General features: G+C 35.7%; 2 protein-coding genes across 3 annotated transcripts in view; one reads left to right on the forward strand and one right to left on the reverse strand.

The window, feature by feature from the left end:
• LOC129277511 (uncharacterized) lies at nt 1-5,074 on the forward strand. The gene is made up of 5 exons (XM_064110053.1): nt 1-183; nt 800-869; nt 1,277-1,341; nt 1,737-1,890; nt 4,953-5,074. The coding sequence occupies exons 1-5, from the start codon at nt 1-3 to the stop codon at nt 5,048-5,050; spliced, it is 570 nt and encodes a 189-aa protein (XP_063966123.1). The 3' UTR covers nt 5,051-5,074.
• LOC129277996 (eEF1A lysine and N-terminal methyltransferase-like) overlaps nt 4,468-25,961 on the reverse strand; it is a 25,380-nt gene continuing 3,886 nt past the window's right edge. The window contains exons 4-12 of one of the 2 annotated variants that reach the window (XR_010295862.1): nt 23,350-23,471; nt 22,728-22,868; nt 16,202-16,388; nt 11,729-11,909; nt 9,922-10,133; nt 8,869-9,004; nt 7,979-8,116; nt 6,571-7,080; nt 5,571-6,477 (exon numbers count right to left, since the gene is read on the reverse strand). Coding sequence is in view for 1 of the 2 variants with exons in the window: in XM_054914186.2 (XP_054770161.2) it covers nt 6,788-7,080; nt 7,979-8,116; nt 8,869-9,004; nt 9,922-10,133; nt 11,729-11,909; nt 16,202-16,388; nt 22,728-22,868; nt 23,350-23,471 (1,410 nt within the window). In the remaining variant the exon portion in view is untranslated. Of the gene's footprint in view, nt 7,081-7,978; nt 8,117-8,868; nt 9,005-9,921; nt 10,134-11,728; nt 11,910-16,201; nt 16,389-22,727; nt 22,869-23,349; nt 23,472-25,961 lie in introns of both variants that reach the window. The other variant, XM_054914186.2, reaches the window with a different exon arrangement.

Consider the following 25,961-nt stretch of genomic DNA (forward strand, 5'->3'; position numbering starts at 1 on the left):
ATGGCCAACGTTTACACAATACGGGACGGGAAGCCACGAACAACCACCTTTTCAGATTTTAAATTTCATAAAGATTATCCTTATGGAAGTAGTAAGCTTCCAAGACTTTTTTCTCCTATACGTCGTCACAACCCACATTCATTAGGTTTGATTTATCAAAGTCCATACAACAAAGATAATCTGGTAAGCAACACATTCGTTTCTTTTCTTTCTTTGTTTTTATCTTTTCTTTCCTTTAGCGCCTTCCAGGTTAGGAGTAAAGGTGGAAAACGAGAGGGTTTTTTCCCCCTTTCAATCTTTCTTTCTTGCTATCTTTGATATCCTTCTTTTTCTTTACTTTCCATCTTGTATTTTTAACCTTTTCCCTTTTATTCCTTTCTAATTTCTTTCTTTCTATTTTCTTTTCATATATTTCTATAATTCATTTGCTTAAGATATTGTTTGTTTCTTAATTGTTATTGTCATCTATTATTAGTAGTAATCTAATAATTATAATTATCAATATTTAAATAATTTATGGCTATGAGTATTGTCATCATCATCATCATTATCACCATCTTCATCATCATCTGCATTATCATGCATGGCTTCTGTTGGGGTATTCGTGTATTGTGACCTATCCAAATTATGCATGCTAAGAAGTGTTACGAATCTATTGATTTATTTCATTTCCTGCGGTCTAACACATAATCATATCAATTTCTTACTCACACTCCGTCTATTTTTCTTCATCCCCACTCTTTCCCGTTCTATCCCACTGACTGTTATCTGTCTGTCTTTCTTTATTTCCTCTCTTCAGACCTTCAGTATATGGAGTCCCCCGTTTAAAAAAATCTGCAAAAACTTCTCAGACAAGTTTAGCCATATGCGTAAGTTATTTCAACTCTTCAACTCTTGTTGTAAACCATCAAAGGCAAGCATGTAACAACAGAGGCGGCTGCACCAGGGTGAATTGATGAGGGTGCAGGAAGACCTACAAGCTCAAGATTATGGGTTTTCATCACTTAAATAATGGGGTTTATCATAACTTTTCTGTATACATCTAAGCCTCCTCTTTCAATACTTCTCTTCAATGTTTAAAAGAGTATTTTCTAAAAATTCTCGGGGGGGGGGGGGGGAAAGAAAAAAATCGTTAGGAAAGGGAGCTCATAAATCTTTATTCAACGTTATTAAATGTTTCAGTGATGACCGATCTGGTACCAAATAGGCTGTAGCCAAAATTTTCTATTTTTTTATACTTTCATATAAACATTTCCCTCTCTGTGTTTTTATACAGAAGAAACAAATTGGACCTGTAAGCACGAAACAAGGACCGAGAACCTACTCGAGAGAAGTAAGAATTATTGAAGAAATGAATTTGAGATATTGTGTTACAAAATAAGCCAGCAAGGAGAAAATGACAAGTAATTTGAATTAAATGATATGGATGCCTCCTTTTTACAACAACAAAGGGTATATATGAATTTTTCAGGTCTTTGCTTAATAGTATCGCGGCATACGCTGGATGTTTTCCAACGGGGCAAACTATGTAATATATTCTGGGCTTTGTGGGTGCTTAGGTAGGGGGTTATGGGAATTGTATGTGTTGCCATACAGGGAACCAGTCCAAACAATAGCTTATTCACCTTCTGCGAAACTAAGACAAGTTATATATTCATGTTATAAGCAGAACTGAAGTATTATATCACTTTTAAAGTATCCATCCTCGCATCTTTGACATTCCTCCGTCAAATATAGGGAAGCCCCCTAAGATTCGATACTCTATAAGCTCTACATCTCGGCAAAGCTACCAAGATCCTGCCAAGCGTATGGCCAAGTGGAAGATACCTAGCCCTGCTCTACCCACCCGATACAGTGGCAATCCAGACCCTGATCCTGTAGCTGGAATAGGTAGGTTCACAACATGGCCAGTAACATGTTCACACTCTACCCACAGAGCTGCCAAACTTTAACAGTAAAAAGTAGTATTCCAGAAGCTCAAAAGTCATAATTTTGACATAAAAGTCATAATTTCATATGCGCCTCATGGTATTATAAATTTCTTTGAAGAGGCCATATAAAGAACAGATCCCTTAAAAAGTAATTAATCCTCTTTCTTTTAAAGGCTCAGATTCAGAATCATCTCTGGTACTCTCTCTTTTGCGTAAATCCACGAGGGGAAAAACCACAAGATCATGTCAGTTTTGATGCAGGTGATGATAACACTCAGAGTGATGTAAACAAAGATACACGATCATGCGAATAATGAGCATCATTGGCCACCTACGGTTGAGTTCACCACTGCCCAATGTATTACTATATTTAATACTATAATAGTATTAAATGTTAACATACTTATTTGCCCTCAAAAGTGTAATAATTAAGGTCAAAAGCGTGATGGCATAATTTGACATGAAAATCATAATAATTATGACCTTTTTCTTAATAGTTGGCAGCTCTGCTCTACCCATGTAAGTCCATTTCTTTGGTAAATTGACTGTTTTAAATTCAATTCAATCTATTTGGCAAATAATACAATCAAGAAAATACACAGTAAATACAGATACCTATAAATGAGCCAGGACCTCTAAAAAGCAGACTGTGCATGCGTTTAATGGCCTTAACCCGTCTTGTCTACTTTATTTTGATCTCATCCCATATGGACTAATCATACTTGCTCTACAATTACACCCCAATTGTCTACTTATCATTTGTTGTGGTTTAACTATGGATAGCCAATTGTGACATAAATCCCTAATGGTAGAGGTTCATAGTATCAGCTCAATTAACTTTCAAAACTGTCTCGGAAAAACTGTCTGGGAAGGATAAATAAGATAACTGTCTTCATTATTAAAGAATTTAATATATTCATTATTAAAGAAAATTTTACTTTTTCTAACTGATATAGATTCAACAAAAAAATATTGTTTTGGAAAAAAAAGGAATTCAAAGCAAATTAACAAAGCAACAATAGTCAAAACTGACCAGTTTGCCTATTAAAAATAACAACAACAACAACATCATTAAAGAATTAGGAAAGAGCACAGTGAACATACCAAAACTTTAACATGTTTGGCTTCCCATAATTTTAGCAGAGTTAGACCACAGTGTAAGTTAAACTTAACTTCAGAAAACGGGCCAATGAGTACAAGACTAAGTGTAGACCAAACGACGATTAGACCAAATTGATATTAGACCAAATGAGTTTAGCCCAAGTGGTATAAGACAATATGTAAAATAGACCAACTGCTTGTAGACAGAGTGTATATAATCTGCCTCTAACATTCATGTTACATGTACCTCCAAGTAAACCGTATAATTACAGAAAATGAGAGTACTCTAGTATTCACTTAAATACTTTCAAGGTACAAATTATATTTGATAATAATGAAGTTTATTTTATACCAAAATGACAGAGGAATGAGGAATTGATCCTAAATTTGCTCTATTTTTCCTGTCTTGCTCTCTTTTTGGAAAGGCCTCTAAGCAGCTGGGAAATTCGAGGGTTAAACTGTTTTTCTTTCAACTGTGCTTTAGTTTTTGTATGTAATGATCAGTAATGAATGAATTATCTTATCTTCATCTTCACCTCCATCACTAACATTTCCGTTATAACCTCCCCCTCATCATCATTATCACGAACATTGTTAATATCATCAATACCGCTACACAGTCAGATGGCAGGTCCCAAGAAATTGGCTTCTTTCATCCAAGTGATATTCATGACTTGAGATGTTTTGCATATTTAATGAGCTTGATGCGGACCAAAACACCTCTTTTCATTCGGTCATTGCTGCTTTAATTGTACATCGAATTTAATGATTTTGGTATCATTGTAAAGAAGAAAAATCATTCTTTCGGGGCATGAGTTTGAATTTATTCAAAGATTTTGTAATATAGGTTTAAATTTTGATCTAAAATATGCTAAAAAATAATTATTTTCACCTGACAAAAGTTGCTAGTTTCACACTTTATTTCTGTTTGAGCCCAAATGATTTTTAGATCATAAAGCTGAATATGTATGCTTTAAAATGGTATAGGTTTCAAAATAAGAATAGGTTTAATCGGGTCAAGATCACACTTTTCATTGGCCAAGTACATAAAGGAGCTTGAAAACAAGAATACGGCACTCTGATTGGTCAAAGAGACCACACACTGGCAAATTCCAACGGTTCCAGTGCCTGGGTTCATGGGAAGGTCCCACTTCCCATGTGGTAATCTTTTCAAATTCCCCGCGCCTGTTGTTCTGTGAACCTTATCCAGCCAATCAGAACTCTGGATTTCATGCAAGTACACAATTTCAGAAATCTCGTCTTGTACCTTGGTGGGAAAAGTGTGATCTTGACCCGATTAAAAGGTGCCGCATATCAAGAGTGGCATTGTGAGAAAGGACAGAAGTTCAGCTTTATGGTGATATATATATCTTTGAGGCTCAAAATAAAAAGTTTTGCACAATTTGCAAAAGAGAACAGTTTGTGACACATTTTCAAGCCAGAAATTTATTTATCAAAATATTGTATAAAAAATAAATGACCAATATGAAAGAATAACATTTACTCTATCTGATGGTGCAATAATATTTCATTTAACTTGAGGTTAAAACAGGTAAATTCTTAGAGAAAGAAAATCTCACGAATTACGAGATTTTGCAAGGATTCAGCCACGAGATGATTTGGATGAATCTGGCCTTTTTGCTCATTAGCATAGGGACCTGCGGTCTGACTGTACAACCATCGCCATAACCATCACAATCATCATCACCATCACCAGCATGCATTATGATTACAATTGCCGTCAGTATCACCATTCTCCTAATCAACATAATCCATATTATCGCTTAACTACCATGATGATGAAGATCATGATGATGATCATCATCATGACAAATCAATAACTCTATGGTAGTTTACTAATCATCCACAAGGTTACTATCTCTCTTCATCATGTGGCATTTCAAATTTCTTTCATTCCAGTACCCAATGCAATTGTTCTACCGCCCCTGAACAAGGACGAGAAGATGCCCTCAAATCCTGCCAAAATCCTCACCGATGTAATCAATGAAGAAACATAAATAAAATAGCATTTAATGTCTTTAAAAAACATAATCTTTATTCCGACCAATGATCATAATATTCAATGAAGAAATAAATGATTTTTCTTGGTCTGCCAAAATTAACCACTGGATTGGCTTAATATTAGTTGTTTTGATTTTTTTGAAAATATGTAGTTCTCATCACTTAATACCTAGCAAATTTAAAATTAATATTGATTGTCATGATTAAGAGTTAAATTGCATAAAAAACAATATTACTTTTATAATAAGCTTGTAAAAACTTGTTTTTATGATCTTAAATTTAATAAAATTTCAAGGAGCATCACTGACTGTTACTTTGTGTGTAAAATAATGTGTACTGTTACAGAAAGAGGATTGATTAACTTCTCATGTTTCTACTTGTGAATATGCACTTAAAACCCCCAAAGAGGACATTAAGTAGGCCTATGCATTGCAAATCCTTATATTTGCAATACAGTACAGTGAAGTTTCCAAAATTTAAGGGAAAACAAAATATGTATTGACCAACAATATATCCAATTTCAGAGATTCCAACTCAACTTCATTCATTTCTATAAAGTGTTCACGTTTAAATCTATACGAGGACAGAAACCGATCATTTGAGAAATGTTGAATAGAGATTTACAGTGTATTTGATTAAAAGACAATGAAAGCCTTGGGAGAAAGTTAGCCTTTATGAAAGCAGAAAAATCAATAAATAAAATCAACAAAAGTTTGAGTAAAATTTGGCAAGCAATAAGAAAATTATGAGCATTTGAATATCAAGATCACTAATGCTATGGATATCCACCTTTTAGCAATGCGAACAAGATCTGTGCTGTCATATATTAAAAAAATCTCCTTTTGGACCCTGATAATATACCCCCAAAACATCTCTCTTTTTCTTATTCTAAAGATAGGACATACAATTCATCCTCGATATGTTGTGAAACCTCTATTACCTGCCCACTCATAAAAGAGTACACTTGATCTTGCGATAGACTAGATAAAAGAGACAATTAATGAGAAATATGTACTAAAGTAATGGGGAAGTTGTGCATGTATGACATCACATCTCTTGTTCTCATTGCTAATGGGAGGATCTACAAAGCATTAGGAATCTCAATATTCAAATGCCTATAACTTTATCATTCATTCCATCTCCATAAAACTTTTAAATGATCTTTAACTTTGATTTTCTCTTCGATATGAATTCAACTGCAAGGTATAACCCTTTCATTCAATCAAAGTCACTCCAAAACAAGCATACTTATAAATTTACTCTTTATAAATAAAATCAGAAATCTCACTGAATATGACATCAAATACTCTGACCCTTTCACGATGGTCTGTTAGGAAATGTCCACACTATATTTTATTACCATGGCACACAGTTTCTGACACTCAAATGATGTGCCTTGCATGTTTCCACCCCAAATCCAGTTGTGTGTGTCAAGACTCGAGCCATGCCTTTACTGTGGCAACGCATTTCTTGGCACTTGAAAATGTGTCTTGCACATCTTCAGTCCAAGACCAATGTGTGTGTCAAGTCTCATGAGCATTGGGCAGAAACTGAGTAAGTAGTTCGATCTGCGAGATTTGCTACGGAACGACAGTTCCCCTAACTATACGCTGATTTTTTACTTTGGATACCCCCTTTAAACTTCATCTTGTGGACCAACACAAAGCACAGCACTGTTCTATGCACCTGAGTAACGTCATATTGGTTGCTTTAAAGACATAGTGCAGTAAGGGTCACCTTTCATCCTTGATCTGCAAGTCATCAATAATCTCACAAAGATCGAAGTCAGATTCCCAGCGTGATGTCACAGACTTGGCATACTTCTGAAGAGCCCGTGCATCGTCCCTATATTGCACCTTCCGCTTGTCAGCACCCTCGCTTGCCCGTTGTGGAAGACAGAGGACAATCTCGTTGATATCATCCTCTAATTGACTGGCATACAGGGTTGGAAAGTGTTTTTGGATGTCAGAAATGACAGATTCTTTGAGGAGGTCATCACGGCAAGCGAAGTTGAGAATGAATATACCTGGTATAAAAAAAAAATCACAAGGATGAATTGATTATTGAAGTTCCTTTTATCATGTATCAGATACATGTACAAATAGCATGATGAACAACAAATAACATTTGGTCCTAAATTCAAACAATCCCATATTAGTTTAGACCTATACATAATACATGAAAGTATCAAATCAAGAATCAAGTATAGCGCCACCTCTTGGTAGAGTTAGAACATGGTCAAATGAACCAGACACAATGTAAGATATGTCATAGAATGTCATCTTTAAAGTCACTCGTGTGCAGCTATGAGAACCCAAACGTCATATTAAGGCACTGGCGGATCGGGGGGTGGAAGGGGGGGGGGGCAAAGCCAGGCCATGCTCCTTTTTGAGAAGCACAATTAAAATTTGTAATATAAAAATGCTGTTAAAACAGAAATGTGCCCCCCAAAATATTTTCGTGGACGAAATATCCTTCATATTTGGATAAAAACCTTCTCTTTTTCCCTTGTCAAATTTTCCTCGGAAACCCCCCCTTTGGAAAATCATGGATCCGCCCCTGTATTAAGGTATCATATGATACAGAATTGCTACGACTACAAAACTATCACATTTATTATTGAACAAATTCATTTTCATGATGAACGTGTGAATTGAGCATTTGATCTAGAAGTAAATGGCATATTAGAGGAAAGGGAAAACAAGAAGATTGCATGGAATATGGTGAAGAAAGAAAGCAGTAAGGTTGGTCTGAACAAAGAGGACATTCAATACTGAAATAAGTGTAAGGAGGGAGTGTCATTGCATGAGAGTCATTAACCCTTTGTAAGCTAGGCAAAATCCTGATTGACATAAATGATGATGATGATGTATGACTGTTTTCATTATTCATCAATTTCTGAATGTTGTGATCATGATCTTTACCTTGCGTAGGATGCAGTATTCTCTTGACGGCCTCCAAGACGGCCGTTTCTAAGAAAGCCTTAGGAGGAGCGGTAAGACCTTCGCTAAAATCCTTGCTATCCACATCGAACATGACTACATTGTACAGGTTGGGTGGATCTGTGTTACACATGTTAGCATACAAAGAAATAAATGTCATTAAATTCTTCTTTGATTCACAGTAAAAACAAAAATGTCACATTCATAGTGGTGTCAGCTTCCTCATTCTCAATTTATACAATCCACTGTAGAGCTAGAATCCTAGATTACTCCAAAGTCATCAAGATTTTTGACAAACCCTCTTCCGGTCTATCAGAGATAACATTTTTCATGCACAATGCCCTTTAAATACAAAGAGAAGCATTCTGAATTGTGAAGAAAACAATGAATGAATAAATATATAGCATACACCTGTATCTAGAAAATATTTTGAACAAGCATATATTTTAGATGTTGACATTGCTGGCTTTCCATAGTTGTGGTTGATTGGATCAATCGTAATTCTTTGTAAGACGGGTGACCTTAAACGTCACCATTCGAAAGGCGTGACCAGGGGGCCATTTCATGAAGCTGTTCGTAACTTAAGAATGACTGGTGAACCTATCTTATGTGCTTTACCATCGCCAATGAATATACTATTTACCACAAGAAAGGATCACCAGTCGTTCTTAAAGACGCTCTTAACTTTATACGAACAGCTTTATGAAACACCCACCAGGGCTCGAAGCTCTGCATCAATTCATAACTTCCATAACAAGGCTTGGATTACAGGCACATACAGCAATGCTCAGTTACAAGAAGAATATAGGGCAGACTTTTAAAGTGAATCCACAGATACTATTGAAGGTTGGGGTTTGGCTCCACATACGTACCATTCACAGCAGATGACTTGATGAACTCGAGACCATCTTGTATGTGGATTCTAAGTCTCTCATCCTCAATCAAACCAAACCAAGACTTGGCTATATCTTTGAGCATCGGGTCCAGCTCCACCACATCTATCTCAAACTAAACAAAAGACCAATACATCACAACTTTATCATAGACCCTGTTCTCATTACTGTCCTGGTTTTAGTTTTTAGTAAGTGAGGACGCACCGTGTTTGGGGAAGCGATCTTCGCACATTTTGAGCATGCTTCTCTGCACACTTTGTGTAGAATGTCGACACTGCGGTTTCAAATTTCTCGTGAAACATGTGGCTCCACTGATAGCGTTCCCATAGAAACAAGACCACTTTACATGAAGTGGTTTTGAAAACTACTTTTGGCTGATCAAATGGGAACGCTACCAAACTGGTTTTCTGATCCGATTTCCAGTAAACTAGTTTTAGAAAGTATAATGACAATGGTGTCAAATATTGCATTATACATATTCACACAGGTGAAGTTCTGATTATAAATCAGACCTCTATTGCAATAATAAATACATACTATCAATTCAATATCATAATATATTGATGAGCAACAACTGCAACGTTGCATGGTTGTTACACACGTGAGAGGATGCAAGAGAAGTAGAATCTATTAGATGCAGCTGATTTCATTTACTTTTATTCATAAGCACAAAGTCCTTCCTAGGAGGTTCCACGACATTTTCTCCGCTGTAAATTCCACACACTAATCAAATGACTAACTTCAACCCTGGATTTAACTCTGCACCCTATCCTAAACCTAACGTAAAACCCTATTACAACCCTAACCATAAACTTATATCTTAGACGAAATTAAGCCCAGAGCAATTGCCACAGGAGCAAATGCTGTGTCACCTACTCAGGTGTACATATATTTGACAGACGGATGCTGCTGCTGCTGCTACTACTGCTACAACTATTAACCACCATCACCAACACTACCACTTTAACAACCACCACCACCATCACCACTACTAATTCTAGATCACCCTCACATCCTTAGGTGCCTACCTACCTTCGGGAATTGTTTATAAAGGAACATTGGAAGACCGCCGCCCCCTAGCCCTATGATGAGCACCCTGGCCTTTGTCCTGATCACATCCAAACATCCGGGGAGGAGTGTTAGTCCAGCTGTCATAGCACGATGAAAATCCATGGGAAGATAAAGATGGTCGACCCTCGTCACCTCTTTCCCTCTCTTCTTCCCGCTCTTTGATCTTGACTTTTCTGAAGGGTAATAAAGGGAAATTCAAAGAGGTTCTTACATAAATGAACTCAATCTATCACAATCAGAAGATGCTTATCTTCGCTTATGCAGTTCCCTAGAGCTCTTATTCCCACTCTTTGATTTGGGCATATCTGAAGGAAATAGAAAGAATCCAAAGACTGTTACGTAAAGGAATTTCAATTCATTGGACGGTGTCGTAAGAAGGGACGGGATCATGCGGTAACCTGTAAGATACGATAGTCTTTATAATAATAATAATAATAATTAGAAAAAAAACAAAGAAAGAAGGAGAGGAACGATTTTAAAGGACACGTCGAAGAAAAGAAAGAAAATAATAGTTGGCCTAACGAGTTGGCGGTAATAGTCAAATATGACTGGTCGCCATTAATTTCCAACAAACAACAACAATATTGCAAGAGAAAGATGTGTCTTTCTGGTCATACATTTCCCTCTTTGATCTACATTGTTTTTTGAAGAATAGAAAGAAAAACAATACCAATTCATTTGCTTAAAGTAATTTGAATTTAAGGAAATGTATAGATAATCAACCATGGCCACACTTTTCCCTTTCACTCTTTGATTTAGACTTTCCAAACAAGAAGATGAAGACCTTTACTCAAATGAACTATCAATCTGGTCACCATTTCCTTCTCTTCGTGTTGCTCTTCAATCAAGCCCTGTCCAAATGAAAACGCAGTATTAGTTGGCAGCCAGGGAACAGAGCAAACTTAACCACTGTAACCTTTTTTATCAGGGGAAAAAAATGCATGAGGGCTGTGGGTGATGATGCCCCCAAAATGCTCAAAAGAGTCCTGGAAACTAAGAAAGAAAAGGAGCCCTGGGGCCCGTCTTACAAAGAGTTGCGATTGATCAGATCAATTGCAACAATGGAAAGCCAGCAAAGTCAACATATAAAATGCATGTTTGTTCAAAAAAATTTCTAGATATGAATGTATGTCCATAAATTCATTGATTTCTTGACAATTTGGTGTGTTCTCCTTTGTTTACAAAGGACATTTTGCAAATTTCCTGTAGAAAAAATTATGACACTGATGGATTTCCATAGAGTTACTCTTTGTAAGACGGGCCCTGGAAATCCTCATTCATCTCAATGTTAAAGCTTATCCAATGTTGCAGCTTTAAGCAGTAAGGAGTTCATATTAGATCCCGCAAACAAAAAATTTACCTGTTCATTGTTTCCAAAATAGTTGTGTTCCCAAGAACTAACAAAAACAAACTGTACAATCTTGGCCATTGCATTGTTGCACAACTTTGTCACAAAATGCATGCAAGGTAAACTACAATTTGTCCAGCTTAGCATGGGGCATAAAATGCAACGTGCGTAGCTGGGTAATTAAATTTCAAGTCAATGTGATGTCACAATTCATGGTCATATTCTTAGGTAAACCATCCCAAGGCTAAAACAAGTGATATTACATCGAATATATATTTCATTTGAATAAGATTAGGTTATTGTCATCTAGTTTCTAAAATCCATTCATTGAAAAGTGGATTCCCATCAGTAAGATGCTATAGAATCCAAAAAGAAAGAGACAGAAAAAAAAAATCCACTGGATTCAGCCCTGATTCTTACCAGTTACAAGCCTGGCCTGTGATTGGACGTTGCTTTGGTTTGATGAAAAGACAATCTGACGATACTTCCCTCCATCCTCTCCTCTCACATCTTCAACAATGACCTTGTTGCCATAGGAACTGTCTCCTTCATACATGACCTCTCTATCACCAACATCCTCACCAATGCTAAGGAATGGAACCTAACAAGAGAAGATGACACAGCTGATCAATAAATCTGGTTTATCTCTATCATGCTTCAAGCTGTTTTAAAGGGGAAGTTCACTCCGACGGTATTTTTTTTAAAATAAAAAGCACAAAAATTTGAGAAAAATATCGGTGGTTTGATGAATAAGATAATTGTGAATTCTTAAAAGTTTAAAATTTGTGACATCATATGCAAGCAGCTCCCCTGTGGTGATTCATAAAGCTTATAGGTCGTATGAAGGTTTTGTGGAACCTACGACCGCCTTTGACATGGTACCCAGTTGACATGAAAGCAGTGGCGTATCTAGGACAAATTGCGCCCGGGGCAAGCGCTAAAATTGCGCCCCTTTCAAAGTGTATTATTTATATAGTCTACACTCGACCAGTCAAAATAAAACATAAAATCCGCGAGTGTGAATAATTTTCAAAATTAAGACGTTAAGACAGAATGTTCTAAGTTATTTTTTTGTAATCCATTAAAATGATGCGTATCTAATGTAAACAATGAATGCGAGCACTAAGATCGAGATGAAAATTATTGATATTCAGACCTGAAAAAGGAACGTGTAAAAAGACCCTTTTTAGGAAAGAGATGATATGTATCTTAATATATAAATTGACCTAATACGAGGGCAAAGCGCAAGTCTTTTTTTTATATAAAGATCTTAAGAATTAATATTCTAAGCACTTTTTGCACTCATTAACATGATGCATATCTAAACAATTAATGCCAGCACGAAGCGCGAGCTGAAAATTATTGATATTGAGAACTGCAATCAGGACATTTTAGGGAGAAGTAATCTAACGATGCGTATCTAACTAAGCAATTATAATGTAAGCAGGATGCAAGCCTTAAAATAAGCGTGCGCTGAGCGCAAATTTGCGCTCATAAAGCCATCAATTGCACCCATAAAGCCCCAAAATCATCCAAATTTTGACGACCGGGCGCAAATATTTTCCAGGTAATTGCACCCGCCGTGAGTGAGCAGTGAAGCCATATCATACATGTAATTTAAATATCTGAAAAGCCAAAATCAAGTAACTTTCAATTTAACGATAAGCACAGTTTCAAATTGCCAAGTGCGTCTTTTTTTCTGTACCATAAAAAGTGAGCTACGTCCGTCTTTTTTTCTGTAATACATGTGCGCCCGTGCTTCCAGTAGCGGTAACAGTTTTTCCATACTTCACCATGTGCAATTTCTAATGCACACATTTCCAGTTGGGATATCACAATTCTGCGATATAGTAATTCGAATTGCACAGGAGATAAATCCCTGTTAACAGCTCATACGATGTGCGAGTCTATATCCTCACAGTCGCCGACTTTGCTTGTCAAAACGTAGACAGGAATAACCGTCGTTTCTGGGGATTTATTCAACAATTTCTGACATTTTACTATGTATTGGTGAGTGGAGCCAACGTAGTTCAGCGGAACAACCAAAATACAGAGACTGAAGCTTTTGGTCTAGTCAAAACGGAGCCTTAATAATCCAAAATCACTTAGCTTATAGTTGTGAATTATAGCTTTTTAATTTCTTTCTTGGAGAGGGGTAAATATCAGACAATAAATCATCAAACAAGGCTCCATCTAAAAAAAAATAATAGGAGGACGCCGTGCACTTGAGTGTGGTGTTAGCTAGCAAGTTTGAGCTCATGTTCTCTGCCAGAGCTCTGGGTGAGAATTCTATCAGTAATGGCCTAAGTGATGGTGATTTTCCGTTTCAGATAGAGTTTAGATTTCATGTTAATTTTTGAAAACTGTCAAAAAACTTTGATTTCTTCATTGTGATGAATATTTAAGTTATTAATGAATACATTTTCACCGAATTTAGACTCTCCCAGAATGAAAGGCATTTTCTGTGGAGATCTGCGTTTTCAAATAACTTGTGAAAAACTTATTGGTACATGAAGCTACATAGCCTGTGGCTATGTGCTGGAATTTGAATATACTGAATTAGATATTGATTTAATTTCTTCATTTCTTTAACATAATTTATATGCAATCCAAGTGCACCTCACAGTCACAATCACACACAAACACTCACCCACACCCGTGATTCTAACCATGAAAAAAAACCTTTAAAATTATTTATTTTTTTCTAAATTTATTATTTGATCTGAATTCTCTTTCTCCATCTCTCTCTCTTTTTTTATATTTTTATTTTATTCATTTATTTAGATTTTTTTTTATTCATCCATTTAGATTGTTTTTTTTTTTTTTTGGGGGGGGAGTTCATTGTTCGTGGTTCATTAAAGATGAAAAATAAATAAGCCCATGTGTGTGTGGTTGGAAAGGGGATGTGGAGTGAGGGTGTCAAAACACACTTAAACATTTAAATCTGATTTCTTAAATGTTTGAATAAGCCTAATACTTAGCATGCTACATGTATTCATGTACTAATTAAAAAATTGCAGGAGCTGCGCTTACTATAAACAAATTTGCGGTGTGGTTCACCATTATATATATATTTTTTTTATTGCCCCCGGTTCCTGTAAAAAGCCCGTGAGCCGGGGGCAATTTTTTTTTGAAAAATTGCCCCTGGTCTGCAGCTGCTTATTTCAAGGCTTGGCAGGATGGTGAGCTGAAGTTTTTTTTATATAGGCCCTACTTTACCTGAAAAGGGAAATATTTAGGTCTACTATTGTAGGAATTCGTGAAGAGGATATCTCATCGGTGTAATGTGAGCGCGAAGCACAAGCTGATTCTTTTTAAAGGTCAAGTCCATCACAGGAAAATGTTGATTTGAATAAATAGAGAAAAATCAAAATAGCATAACGCTGAAAATTTCATCAAAATCGGATGTAAAATAAGTTATGACATTTTTAGGTTTCGTTTATTTTTCAAAAAACAGTGATATGCACAACTCAGTAACATGCAAATAAGTCCCTCACTCACTATTTTTTTGTTTTTAATTGTTTGAATTATACAATATTTCATTTTTTACAGTTTGACAATATGGACCAACTTTACTGAACCATATAGTATTACACAATGCTAATTACATAAGTTCAGGGAGGAATAATTGTTATTTCACTTGACAATGAGGAGAAAATTAGAATATTCCATATTTCATATAATAAAATACAAAAGAAATAGTGAGTGGATGATGTCATCAGTCTCCTCATTTGCATACTGACCAGGATGTGCATATAACTGTTTTGTGAAATTAAGCGAAACTTTAAAATGTCATAACTTTCTTATTTTACACCCGATTTTGATGAAATTTTCAGTGTTATGTTTGTTGGATTTTTCTCTTTTTATTTAAATAAACTTTTTGTTGGGGTGGACTTGTCCTTTAATAAATCCTCACCTAAAAAGGGTTATTTTAATGATTGTATAATTAATGAAGAGGATTGTTTCTCCCTTATCAAATAAGTGCGTGATGAAAAGCTTTGACAATTAAACCAAAAAAATTATGTATTTCAGAACTGTTTTTAAGAATTAATGAAGAGTAATGTATCAAAATGCAAACCCACAGCTAGAGATGAAAATTTATGTTGCATTTGAAAAAGGAATCTTTTATAAGGAGTGTTTGTTGGAATTCTTGAAGAGAATAAGTATATCACTAATAAAAAATTGGCACGAATATTCATCCCTTGGTAAAGACATGCAAGATTCCTTTTCTAAATTTGCATTACCATGGTTATAGCATACGTGTAGGACGGGGGTACTAATCACCTGCAGTGGTATTCCTTTTCTGCGTCCTTTATTCCTTTGCCTTTTCTCTTTATTTTTTTATTTCCTTTTCTTTATTTGCACCACTCCCCTTTTTTGCACCCCCCTGAAAGTGAGCCCGGGGCACGTGCCCCCCTTGCTCCCAGCTAGATACACCACTGCATGAAAGTTGTGCACTGCCTACAAACATCTTTATGAAACGGTCCCTTGGTCAAGTGTAAGTTGTGCATAACACACAACTTTGTAAAATGGTCCCTAGGTCATATCAAAGTGGTGCGTAACTTTTAGGAGAACCCCCTAGGTCTTATGAATGTTATGCATGACCTATGAAGGGCTCACTGAAACTGCGCTTCGGTCATATATAGGTTGTGCGTACCCTACGACCAGCTTATAAAAAGGCCCCCTAGGTCGTAAGAAAGTTGTGCGTATAAAATGTCTCGTATGAAAGTTGTGCGTTACTTACAAAGGGCTTAATGTCAATGAAATGGCCCGTGGGCGTATGAAACTTGTGCGTATCTTACAAAGGGCTTTACGAAACGGCCCCCAGGTATATGAAAAGTTGTGCATACCCTACAAAGGGCTTTATAAAACGGTTCCCTATATTAATCTTACCTGTGTATTAGAGGGAAGGTCTGATGGTCCGAGCTCCATCACCCTTGATGAGAGCTCTGACTTGATACTGTCTACTGACTGGTAAGTGTGACCTCGATGGAGTGTAGCAACAACCAGACGTTGGAAACCTGCTTGATTGGCTAACTGCCCTCTCCCTTTGTCGGTACCAAACAGGTATTCTGTCTCTCTGTACAAAAACAAAAGATCAATATCAATTTTTAGAAAAAATAAGGATAACTACATGTAAATAACTGAAATACGTTATGCAGAAAGATTGACAGACTTCAGATCTCAAAAACCCCATACTAATAATGCTTGTCACAATTCCCTTTCTCTATCAAATTACATCATAGTACACATGTAGGCACGGCAGCACCAGAAGCAAACCTTAATAACTGCACATTGTATCCTCTCGCAAAAGGCCCCATACAAATCCAGCAATTTGAATTGATAAAATAAATGCCATTTGTTAGAGTCCAAGCATTCTACATATGTACATGTATCTCAAATTGTCTCATATTGTCTGAAATCAGTCTCCTGGGGCCCGTTTCTCAACACATGGACAAGTTAGTCATATCTTTATCCACCAACCATGGAGTTAGTTCCAATCTTACTAAACCTGTTTCTTGAAAGGCTTCCTAACTAGAATACCTTGATATCGATATCGTAAAAAGAGCAGACGAGACGTAGCCTTAGTCACAAAATAGCATAATTAAAAAAAAAAAAAATTATTACAAAATTGCAAATATTATGATGAATTGGGAAATAAATCTTTTCAAAATAATAGCACAGGTGAATTATGCATCATACATACTTAGACCATGAAGACTGGAGCATTCAATTGCAGAGAAAATTAAATTATGAATAATTCATTTCATGACTAAAAAATCACTTGTGGACGTTGAGATGGGTACCCCCGAGATACCCAATTTGATAGTTTACGAAAGTAAACCATAACGGTTTTCTTTGTAAAATGATGACAATTATACGGACTTTTACGATTCCAAACGTCATCAAAATATAGTTTAACAAAACATTTTTAATCGTTGATACCAAAAGATACGATATTGGACAAATTATATGCATAAATTAGAGACAGAATTCATCTAACTGTTAACATGGTTAATAGGGGTCTGAAAACAACAAATACGAGTTCATTTATGGATGGCCTGACGTGTAGAATCTTTATCGATTAAATCATTTTACTATTTCAAAATGAATGGTTTTGTGGCGTTAACCAACAATTTTTATAGTTTCTTTGTATTACAATTATCATTGAATGCATTAACCCACTTGTTTTGTGATGTAATTTCCAACCACTATGATTGATTACGTAAGATTATAATTTTAAAATTTATATGCACTTTCGCATGTCATAGTCTACCCACGTGATGCCACTACGTCATTAAGAAAGAAGTTATGACTGGTTCGGAGGTGTCATAAATATTTAGTGAGGTTGTTGTACTCGATCTTGGTAAAGAGGGCTTCGTGAAACGGTTAGCGGACAAGTAGCTCACTATCTCCGATTTAGTCAAGAAGTTAGACTTATGACGGTGTTGATAAACGGGCCCCTGGTACCTGTGAAGAACTTGTTTTGAGATAAAAGAACATTGCTACCCATGCTATAACACTAAAATCTAGCTTACTCTCAGATGTCATAAAAATATCTTAAATTTTGAAAGTATAATATACAAATAATACATATCATTGAGGACATTTAATAGTAAGAATTGGAACAGTTATAACATGCACAAGGCAAAGCTGAGGGCCTTTGTACTGTTTCAAAGGTAACAAGTGTGTTTAATTATTCTAATGACCAAGCAAAATGATGTGTATTACATGTTTTCTAAAATAGTGACATGGACCCTTGATGCTTGATAGACCATCCTCATCTTGAAACCATGATCGGTGAATAAAACTAGTTAGTCATTAGTAAATTTTCCTGTTAGCTAATATAAATGACAGGTCACATGGTGGATTTCAGCCAATCATATGACTAGGATCCATAAAGCCCGGCTTACACTATGCGATTCGTTGTGACGCAATTTTTCAAGAAATTACATTTTGCATTAAATATGGAAGTTCCAAGAAGTAATATTATTTTATTTAAAGTTTGGCATAATGTAAGGAATATCAAAATCATATTTTTACTATGGTCGGAGTAGAGTCCGAATCGGCTTCAAGTCGCAGCTGATTATGACGTCATTACAATTCTAAATTACAATTCATTACAATTCTAAAAAGAATAAATGTTTCAAAATATTTTGCCAAACTAGACTTGTCAGTAACGAGAGAAAATTTAAAAAAATCAGAAATAAACTTATTAATATCATTCGTATATCTCGTCAAGAATATTACAAAAAAATATTATATATAAATCAGAGTAGTATAAAAAAGACATGGAAAACTATTGATGAGTTATTAGGTAAGAAGAAAAATCTAATCCCCAAAGTGTTTAAATGTAATCAAAAAATATATTCTCAACCAACTGAAATATCTGATGCATTCAATGAGTATGTTGGAAAAAATATTAGTGATATGTTCCCACAATCTATTCATTCTTCTCACTTTTATTGTCGAACAAATGCGGTTGGTTCCTTCTTTTTATCACCTGTACATATAAATGAATTGATTAATATTTGTAAATGCCTTAAAAGTAGTGCAAGTTGTGGAATTGATAACGTAAATTGTAAAGTTGTTAAGCGTGTCATTTATGCCATTGCCTTGCCTTTAGCTCACGTATTTAATCTGTCTTTTGCAACTGGGAAAGTACCTTCAAAACTCAAAGAATCTAAAGTAATTCCCGTTTTTAAGAAAGATGACCCCGATAAATTTGTAAATTATAGACCAATATCCCTCTTACCATGTTTCTCCAAATTGCTTGAACGACTAGTATATAATTGATTACATAAGTTTTTAAACAGTAATGATATCTTAAGTGATTCTCAATACGGATTTCGATGTTCTTTTAAAAGTTAAACAAAAAATAATGGATTCATTTATTGCTGACGAACATATAATTGGGGTTTTCTTAGATCTATCTAAAGCTTTCGATTCTATGGACCATTCATTACTTTTATTTAAACTTAATCAATATGGAGTTTGAGGGATCGCGTTAGACTGGTTTAGGGATTATCTTTTAAATAGGGTTCAACATACATTTGTCCACGGTGTCTTATCTTCTTCATTAAATGTTTCCGTTGGGGTACCGCAAGGATCAATTTTAGGCCCCTTGTTATTTCTTTTATATATAAACGACCTTTGTAAATCATCTAATTTGTTAACCTTTTATCAATTTGCTGATGACACAAGTATTTTTTATTCTTCTAAAGATTTAAATAATACCATCCACATCCTGAACAATGAACTCCAAAATGTTTCCGACTGGTTAAAAGCAAATAAGTTGTCCCGGCCTGAATATCAATAAAACTAGATGCATCTATTTTAAAAAGAATAAATCTTTAACACGAACCCATACTGACAAATCTAATAATTATAATCCAATTGACAACGCTCATATTCACATTTATATCGACAATAAACGTATCGAATCAAGTAATTCCATTAACTTTTTAGGTGTCACATTGGATAATCTTTTGAGTTTTAAGTACCATATGATAAATGTATTACATAAGATAAGTAGGAATACTGGTTTAATTTACAAACTTAAGCATAGTTTACTTCATAAAAATCTGATAACTCTATACCATTCCATAATTTTCCCTTATTTAAAATATTGCAATATTGTCTGGGCTACCAATGTAACCTCAAATGAATTGGACTCAATATTCAAAATTCAAAAGAAATGTTTAAGAATAATTACCAATTCCCATTACCTAGCACCATCCGCACCTTTATTTAAGAAACTATCCTTACTTAATATATATGATATTAATAAGCAAGAACTCGCAATATTTATGTATAAGTACAAGAAGAGGTTATTACCCACTCCTTTTTCAGATCTTTTTCAATACAATAACCAAGTGCATAATCATAATACCCGTTCTTCCAATAAATTTCATTTATGGTCTATCAAGTCTAGTCACGAAGCTAAATCATTGAGTTATGTAGGTCCCAAACAATGGAATGAGATTCCCCAAATAATAACTAATTCACAATTTATATCATCCTTTAGAAAACAGTACAAAAATTTTCTAGTAAATGATTATTAATTTTCGCAGTTGATATCAATGCATTACTTGTACCATATCTACCCCCCCATCCTTCGATTCGTGTCTTTTTGTATTCTTTGTTGTTGTTTTTTCCTCCTTTTTCCTACATTGTATTTACTATAATGATATGACATTCTGTTTTTGTTTTTTCAATATTGTTGTCGTTTTACCATGTTTTGGCAATCCAGCCTTACAGGTTTCTTATAACCTTCATGGAAAGCCACGCAATTTATTTTATTACCTAATCACATTATTTGATGTTTCTTTGTATTTTTATCCTATTTTGCGAAATAAAGATTGAATTGAATTGAATTGAATTCGGATTTAAATTTGTTTTTATTCATTTAGGGAGGCTCGAATTGGACTGAATTTCGATCTCAGTAGTCCTACCACTATTCTGAACTCTGATCAGTAAGATTTTATTAGTTGGAATGTCCATATCAAATGTTATCACAATTTCTTTGAAATTTGGATTGCAACAAATCGCATAGTGTGAGCTGGGCTTAATATTCCATAATACATGGAACACTAAAATAATGTTAAGACAGATCTTGTATAAAGTAATCTTTCTATTATATACTTACATTTACTCAGGTAAAACACAAGTGATTGCAGAATTACTGCTTGACAAAATAAACTATAAATTCCTAAACTTGTATGGATGTTGTGCAGATTAATAAATCACACCCAGCTGTGCAGACTTAAGCATACAGACATAGCAAACATGCAAGATAATCTATTTCTCAGTATGAAAAAAAAATTCACCCTGGGAAACCTCCCCCTAAATCAATAGTCTATGTAAGCAGACCTTTCTAAAATCTTCTTCCAGTAATGGATATCCAGACATTCTAATGATAAGGAACAAATAGGCAAGAGTCTTTGTATCACAACACAGAGACAATTTACATGTAGGCCTATCTTGAATTTTTATATACAATGAACTTTGAACTTTGAGGTGTTCTTATCAACGAGGAATCGTTTATTAAACTTCAATGCCATCTGAACATATTACAGGTAGTTTTTGGTACTCAAAGTGATGCATTGTTTATTTTCTGAGCAAATAAATTTGGACTTTGTTTTACTTCCTCTTTAACATGCATGTAATGTGCTTGTTCAAGTACAGCAAAATCATAGTGAGAAAGTTATAATGTCTCCATGGTTGATAAGAAAGAGTCAAATTGAATCTATTTCTAGCCCTAGATTCACCCCACTCCTCCAGTGAAATAACAAAACTGCTTATTCTAAAACACAATATGAAAGTTTAAAGTTGATTCAGCCAATGGGTTCTTCAGTTTTCTCGAAAACAATATATTTTCCAGAAGTGATCTCTGGGACAGTTTATCTCAAGAGTCCCCATAAAATCTCAAATTCTTTCTAGAGTCACCCCAAGATTTGTCACAAACAATATTCAAGATTATTACCTATACAAGGCATTTTAGGAGATAAATAAAAGTCATATTTCGCTCGCTACTTTCAATCCGAGACCACCGAGGTAAACATTTGCCATGTTGCCCTCCCCGGGTTTTGCCCATAGAAATCCTGTACAAAATAGAGGGCAATATTGGCCATATTGCTGCTAGTGCGCTTGCGCAGTAGGAGCCGATTTTGATTGCTAATTTCAGTATTTCAGAAATCTGGCTGGAACCAGTAAATAAACCAACGCATTGTAGATAATGCGCGGCGCGGCCAGTGCACACACAAACGTAACCCAAGCGCAAGATTTTTACGCGTTGAGTGTATGTGCGCGGCATGCATGATGCGCAACTGCAAGGTAACAATTACGTCACAATTATTTATTAAGGGTTACTTTGCTAAGGTCTTGAATAACCTGAAATCAGAAGTGGCGATAAGCAAACAGGCATATAAATTGTTCCAAATAGTAACTTGAATTACACATTGTTCAGCCTTAGGTAATGATGATAATTTTGACTCGCTCTTCTTTCGGGAAACATCAAATATGTCGCCCTTAAAAGAACAATATGATTCTGTTGCGGGTGGCATATTTGATGTGCCCCTCAAGGCCAGTCAATATCATATAACTATTTTTTTAGAAAATCATTATCCTAACTATGGTAGAATAATATTTGCTTTTAATGCATAATCTATAGTTACCCCTAAAAAAGAAGCCCTAAAAATGAAACAAATAGCCCCCCCATTATGCAATCTCACCAATGTGGTAAAAAAAGATAGCCTCTAAAAAAACATGAAATGATTTCCTTCTCTGCAAATCATTGTCCACTTGCACACCCCCGTAAGTTATATTGGCAAGAGAAATCCACAGGGCAAAGGGATTCAATTCACTTTGCCTCACACGCACAGGATAAGCCCCCAAAATAATGAATAATACTACATACCTTCCTTGTGGAACAATGAAGATTGCAAACTTATTTGCTGGAATTTTCCCCTTGGGTTTATCCACTATGTAGAGAGTGAAACGAGGATTCTTATTGTTTGGAGCGTATAGATCTAATGACACAGATTCATTGCAGAAGGACCTATCAGAAAATGAGAAATTGTTTGATTTTAACAATATAATCATAATAATCATCAACATTATCATCATTATCATCATGATACTCTTCATCATCAATCACTATTACCACCACCACCATCACCACCACCACCACCATCATCATCATCATCATCATCACTGTCATCATCATCATCATCACCACCACCACCACCACCACCACCATAAGGCTACATTACAATCATGAATCAATGGGAATGGAGGTATGAATTTGTATGTTTACAAAATGAAGAAATTTGTGAAATGCAAGAAAACAGATGTTTATTTTAAATGAAATAATAATAATAATAATAATACTAATAGGCATTTTTATGGCCCCGTCTATCTAGAAATATTCTATTCCGAGGCGTACAAGAAAACGAAAGAATGAGACAGAGGGAGAAATGAGAGAAATGGAATGGAATCAGAGGGCACATGTAATGAGATTGAATACTAAGTTTATTCACCTCTTATTTAAGTTATGTTGTAGCATGGCATAGTCTTGTTGGCTCCTGATAGCTTTTATGATATCCTCTATCGAAGATACTCTCTCTGGACTGCTTCCTTCTGATAAACTCAGCTCCAAGATCTACATTATAAAGTAACCAAAAGATCAGGTGCTCATAGTATTTTAAACATAACTCATTTTTTTCAAATATGTCTAAAATGTTTTTCAGATGTTTTCATAATAAAGTTGCATTTCATGGGCGGATCCAGCTTTTGGCAAAAGGGGGGGGGGGGCGCACTGCCGAGCGGCGCACATATTTTTGCACTTCACCGGCGCCATAAAAGAAAATGTTGAAAAAGGGGTAAAGTCTGACCCTGTCAAATGCTCTTTTCAAAATGTAGGATTTCCAGTCATGCCATTTTGCATGACCACACGCAGATAATATTTCCGGGGGGGGGGGGGCAAGACTCGAAAATTTGGTGCACATCTCACATTTGCACATTTTTCATAGTTTTCATGAAATGTTAAGGAAAAAAATTGTTTTTCACAACAGCAGATCGCGAATGTCCACATAAACATATCTCATTATAACAGAAATATACATCAATTTAAACATATAATCTTTCTAAAACATATATAGAGAGAGATTGAAAAACTTATTCAAGAAAGAAACGAGCAAAAAGTAACACAAATTATGCATGTTATGTGCGATTTCAAAATCTCGTGTATTAACCCTTTTATTGCGATGAGGCCAATACTTTTTTTTACCATATGTATATATATATATATATATACACAGGGGCGTCAATCCTTTTTTAAGATTTGGGGGGTAAAATCATGAATCAACTTTCCAAAGGCGCTCGATATCACACAAAACAAACAAACTCACACACACACACATATGCATATATATATATATTTATATGACTCATGAGATAGAAACACATATCTCACCAACAAATTAATGCGAGCGCGAAGCGCGAGCTGAAATTTTTTAGTATACTGACCTGAAAACAGGAAAAAGGTGCCTGTTTAGGACTGTTTGTAGTAACTCATGAGGAGGATACATATCTCACTACACAGATAATGCGAGTGCCGAGGGCGAGCTGAAATTTCTTTATATTCTGACCAGAAAGCTTGATACTATATGCATTTTTGGTACCAATGATTAAGATGGGTATCTAAAAAAACAATAGATGCGAGCGTGAAGTGCGAGCTTAAAATTTTGATATTTCGATCTGAAAAAAATGACAGTTTAATGGACGTTTGTAATAAAGAACAAGATTATATCCAGCAAAAGATTATTGCAAATCGAAGCGGGAGTTCTTTTGACGTTTAGTCCTGAAAAAAGGACATTCTATTCACCTATTTAATCATGAAATGTATGGGGTTTTGCTACAGAAATGATGCGAGCGCGAAGCCCGAGCTGAAAATTTTTATATTCCAATCTGAGAAGCGGATAATTTAAGCACGATTTTAAATAAAGAACGAGTGGTGTAGCTCAATCTCAATATACGACTGGTTGCGTAATTATACACTCCCGGTACTAGCAACGGGTTTTAGCAAAGTTTTGGGCTAAAATATTGAATCATCTTCATAAAACATTATAGTAGCTGTCTTAAACTAAAGGCCATAGAGGTTGCACAATGTGGAATGTGTAAAGAAGAAAAGTGACTGACCTTCTTTTTATTAAAGCATTGGAAAATAAGATCAAAATTAAAGGATTTGCTCTACGCTTTTGTATGATTCTGGGATTTTTAAATCTGATTTTAAATCTGTCATTCTGTGGGCAACTGCCCCGCCCCAGTCCACTCTGTAAGGGCATACGATAAGCTTTGTTATGACCATTCAACAATAAAATGTATAACCAGGTGCCGCTGATCATTCTTGACCGGCGCCGATCTAGATTTGGTTGGCAATAGGCCCTTCTTCATTATTCTACCGGCGCCTATTTATTGGAACCAGGGGACGCTGATTATTCTTGACCGGCGCCGATTTAGAACAAGTAGTGCTGATTATTTTTACCGACGTCCCGTAAGATTCAGGCAGCGGCAATTCATAATTGACTGGCGCCGATTTAGAACCAGGAGGCGCAGATTATTCTTGACTGGCGCCGATTTTTAACCAGGTGGTGCTGATTATTCTTGTCTGGCACCGATTTAGATTTAGGTGGAGCTGATTATTCTTGATCGGCGCCGGTTAAGACTCAGGCAGGGCCGATTTATAACCAGATGGCGCTGATTATTTTTGACCAGCCCCGATTTATATATAGGTGGCGCTGATTATCCTTGATCGGTGCCGGTTGCGAACTCAGGCAGCGCCGATTTTTCTTTACCGGCGCCGATTTATAACCAGATGGCGCCGTTTATTCTTGCCCGGCGCCGATTTAGATTTAGGTGGAGCTGATTATTCTTGATCGGCGCCGGTTAAGACTCTGGCAGCGCCGATTTATAACCAGATGGCGCTGATTATTCTTGACCAGCCCCGATTTAGATATAGGTGGCGCTGATTATCCTTGATCGGCGCCGGTTAAGACTCTGGCAGTGCCGATTTTTCTAGACTGGCGCCGATTTATAACCAAATGGCGCTAATTGTTCTTGTCCGGCGACGATTTAGATTAAGGTGGCGCTG

Source organism: Lytechinus pictus, chromosome 15, assembly GCF_037042905.1.
Source record: "Lytechinus pictus isolate F3 Inbred chromosome 15, Lp3.0, whole genome shotgun sequence".
In the NCBI taxonomy this organism is placed as follows: domain Eukaryota; kingdom Metazoa; phylum Echinodermata; class Echinoidea; order Temnopleuroida; family Toxopneustidae; genus Lytechinus; species Lytechinus pictus.